General features: G+C 55.7%; 1 protein-coding gene across 1 annotated transcript; it reads right to left on the reverse strand.

The window, feature by feature from the left end:
• Positions 1 to 591: 591 nt before the first annotated feature.
• Positions 592 to 3,099, reverse strand: PITHD1 (PITH domain containing 1; the record flags this gene model as incomplete). The annotated part of the gene is made up of 6 exons (XM_085305139.1): positions 592 to 1,013; positions 1,223 to 1,331; positions 1,913 to 2,017; positions 2,645 to 2,722; positions 2,833 to 2,876; positions 3,001 to 3,099. Coding segments are annotated over 6 exons (537 nt in total), but the record flags the coding sequence as incomplete, so codon positions are not given.
• Between the last annotated feature and the right edge of the window lies 1 nt (position 3,100).

The following is a 3,100-nucleotide window of genomic DNA, read 5'->3' on the forward strand; positions in this document are numbered from 1 at the left end:
CTCCTCCCGGCTCCCACCGGAACTTCCGCCTGCCGCCCGCGGGGGCGCGCAAGGGTCACCCCGCCGGAAGTGACGCCAMGACCCGCGCCCAGCGCCGCCATTTTGGCCGCCGCGCGGGGATGAGSCGCCGCCGCCGCGCCGGGCTCCGGGTCCGCCCCGCCAGCGAGGAAACGGGACAGTTGCGGCCGCCACAGCTTTATTGGGAGAGAGGCTGGAGCCTCCCGCGGTAGCCAGGGCTGGCCGGGCACAGTAGAGCGCCGCAGCCCGCGCTGCCCCTCCTGGCGCCTCTGGAGGTTTTCTCGCCTGCTCAGGGCCTGGCGCTGCCCTGCTGCTCCCCCCCGCGTTTGCTGTTTACATCGCACGCAGGTGCCAGCAAAGCCTGGAGACGGTGCGGTTCGCTCCTTGGTCTCACAGCAGCGATGCTCACTGCACCAAATCGCGGCTCAGCTCGGACCCTYGCTCACCAGCAGTGACAGCTCCCTCCCCAGGGAGAGGAAAGCAGCTAGAGGCCGTTCCTGTGCTCAGCAAACAGCTGCCACCTCTAACCCACATTCAGGCAGCAAAATCTGGGTGACCAGGCCACGGCAGTAGTTCTAAACCTCAGAATGAGTTTTATTGGCAGTTAGAGAAGTAAACGATACTGGACACTGTTTTTTTCACTGCCTAAAGAACACATCTTCCGCTTTGAGGCCAGATCTACTACATTGTGATGGACCCACCAAGCCATTGCTCTTAGCAATCACCCAGCTTCATACAGGCATTTCATACATTTGGCACTCTACTTCCAAGGCAAAGACCAAAAAAAAGTATTCCACCGCTCTCCAGTGCTTCAGGAATCCAGTTCCTTCCCAACCGGTCCATCAATTCCATGCATTTACACCACAGCCTTTGTGATAATCCCAACAGCACTGTTAGGAAATGAAGTGAGTCTGTGGAGTGATCTGATCCAACTTGTGATCAGCTGGGTTTGCTGATGCTTCATAGTTGCAGATAGTCACTTCATGGCGATGAGCCTGAATTAAGAATAAAATGTTCATCCAGAGGCCAGCAGAATTCAGATCCCTTCAAAAATTTTACAGACTTCTTAGACTTTCTACCTCCACCCTCCAGACTGTTCTCTCACTTCGTTCTCAGAGAGCTAGAGATCAATTTAAGCTATGATTTACAGCTCTTTTATCATTCATAGCACTATCTTGTTCCATTTTGCTCTGCTCTCACCTACCTCTGTCCACTCTCCTTTCAGGCCTATATAGAAAATCTTTGTTGTCTCAGCTCCGAAGTTCTTTGGGAAGTGCATCGAGAGATGGTTAACATTTGAGAAACGGGCAATTCTGAAAGAGAGAACACTCAGAAACCAGAGCTGTGCGCGCCACCTGCCATACCAGGCCTAGGCCTAGGGAAGGGGGACTCTTCAYTGCATCACCCCCTCCTCTCTCAGCAGGACACCCTGCCAGCAGACACACAGCTCGCACTGTGTGTAGCTCCTACCCTCAGTCTGAGTCAGTCTTTGGAGAAGTGACTGAAGGAGCAGGAGAAGCAGCTGGCCTCACCCTTGTGGCATGCAGGCATCTCACTGCTGGCCCACAGGAAGCCCTAGCTGGGGCCAGGAGCAAGGGACAGGACACCAGGGTGACTCTGAGCCCCAGGGAGTCCTGGGTCACCACTGCAGACCTCCCCTGCTCAGGTTTTCAGTCCCCTTAAGGGACTGGAGCTCTCACCTGGCAAGTGCAGGATAGAGCCCAGAAGACAAATKGTATTGTGTGCAGCACTGACATGCAAGGGAAGAAACTGCTCCCCACTGATACCGTCCTAAAACTCAAGGGCRTTTTAGCAGTCTGGAGAAAGAGCCAGCTCCTTAGCTCAGGAAAAGGGATGCCCTGTACTCCCCCAGACCCACGGGTCAGCATCATACTTGGTGGGGTACTCCAGTTCTCCCGTGAGATCCCGGTTCAGGCTGAACATCTGATCTGGTTCCCTGGCTGCATCATCAAAAGACATGTGAGGAATGTTCTTGAAGCTGAGAAAAGCAGGAGGAAACACAGCAAGTTATTAAAATATAGGGCAACTAACTGGTTGCCTCCTCATCTATCAACATTACCCAAGACTCTTCTCAGACTCTTCAACAATAGAAGATAAAGCAAAAAAGAGTTTCCTAAGGGTGAAAATACCAACACCACCATAAGGCAGTCATATCACACTCCAGAACGTTAAACATGCTGAAGAAATATCGAGCAAGAGCAAGGAACAGAGCTGGGGAGCTGCAGAGCACTGCAGAGCGTCTGTTTGTGGAACACAGAGGACAATACTGACTTCACGGGTAAAGGTTTATTTTTCACAGGCAGGAACTGCAGAATAGTCAGCACATTCAAACAAATCCCCTCCCTTCAGGAACCAAATGGGATATGGTGCTCAGTGTAGTAAGGCTGCTGCCAAGACCCTTGCAAACCTCACCTGGCTAAGGGACACTGCCATCGGAGGTCCTGTCCTTCTCAGGTTTCTTCTCGAAAGCGTAACCCCATTTTGGCTCACTTAACCTACCGCGGGCCGTTAAGCTGGCAGCGGGTTGGTTTCATTAAACCCGAACACTTTACATGCTGTTAGGTACAAGATGTCGGTCAGTCACGTCAATGCCCATCGTACTCACAGTCTCATCTCYGCGGGATGTGTACCATCGTCTGCGCCCATTACAATGACTCCTTTTAATTTCACGTTACCCGTAAACCTGCCCAAGAGACACAGGAGCGGCGTTTTCACCTCCGTTCCCTCCGGGCCGCACCGGACCGCGCCCGCTCGCTCCCCGCGGCGAGCCCCGGCAGCGGCGCGGGCACTTACGGCACGTTGAACAGCAGCTCCTCGTCGTCGTCGCTTTCCACGAACTGCGGAGAGACACGGGAGCGGGTCAGGGCCGGCCCCGGGCGCGCAGGTACCGGCACCGCTCCCGCACGGGGCGGGGGAAGGACCCCGCACCCGCCCCGCACCCGCCCCGGGCCCCGCCGGCACCTGCGCCCGGTCGCCGCGCTCCTCCCAGGCGCGGAAGACGAGGGCGCCGCTGCCCTCGCGCCGCTCGTTGAGGCACTGCAGCCGCTGCCGGTCGATGCGC

This window comes from Rhea americana, unplaced genomic scaffold, assembly GCF_003343005.1.
Source record: "Rhea americana isolate MKP2758 unplaced genomic scaffold, rheAme1 scaffold_215, whole genome shotgun sequence".
Lineage (NCBI taxonomy): Eukaryota > Metazoa > Chordata > Aves > Rheiformes > Rheidae > Rhea > Rhea americana.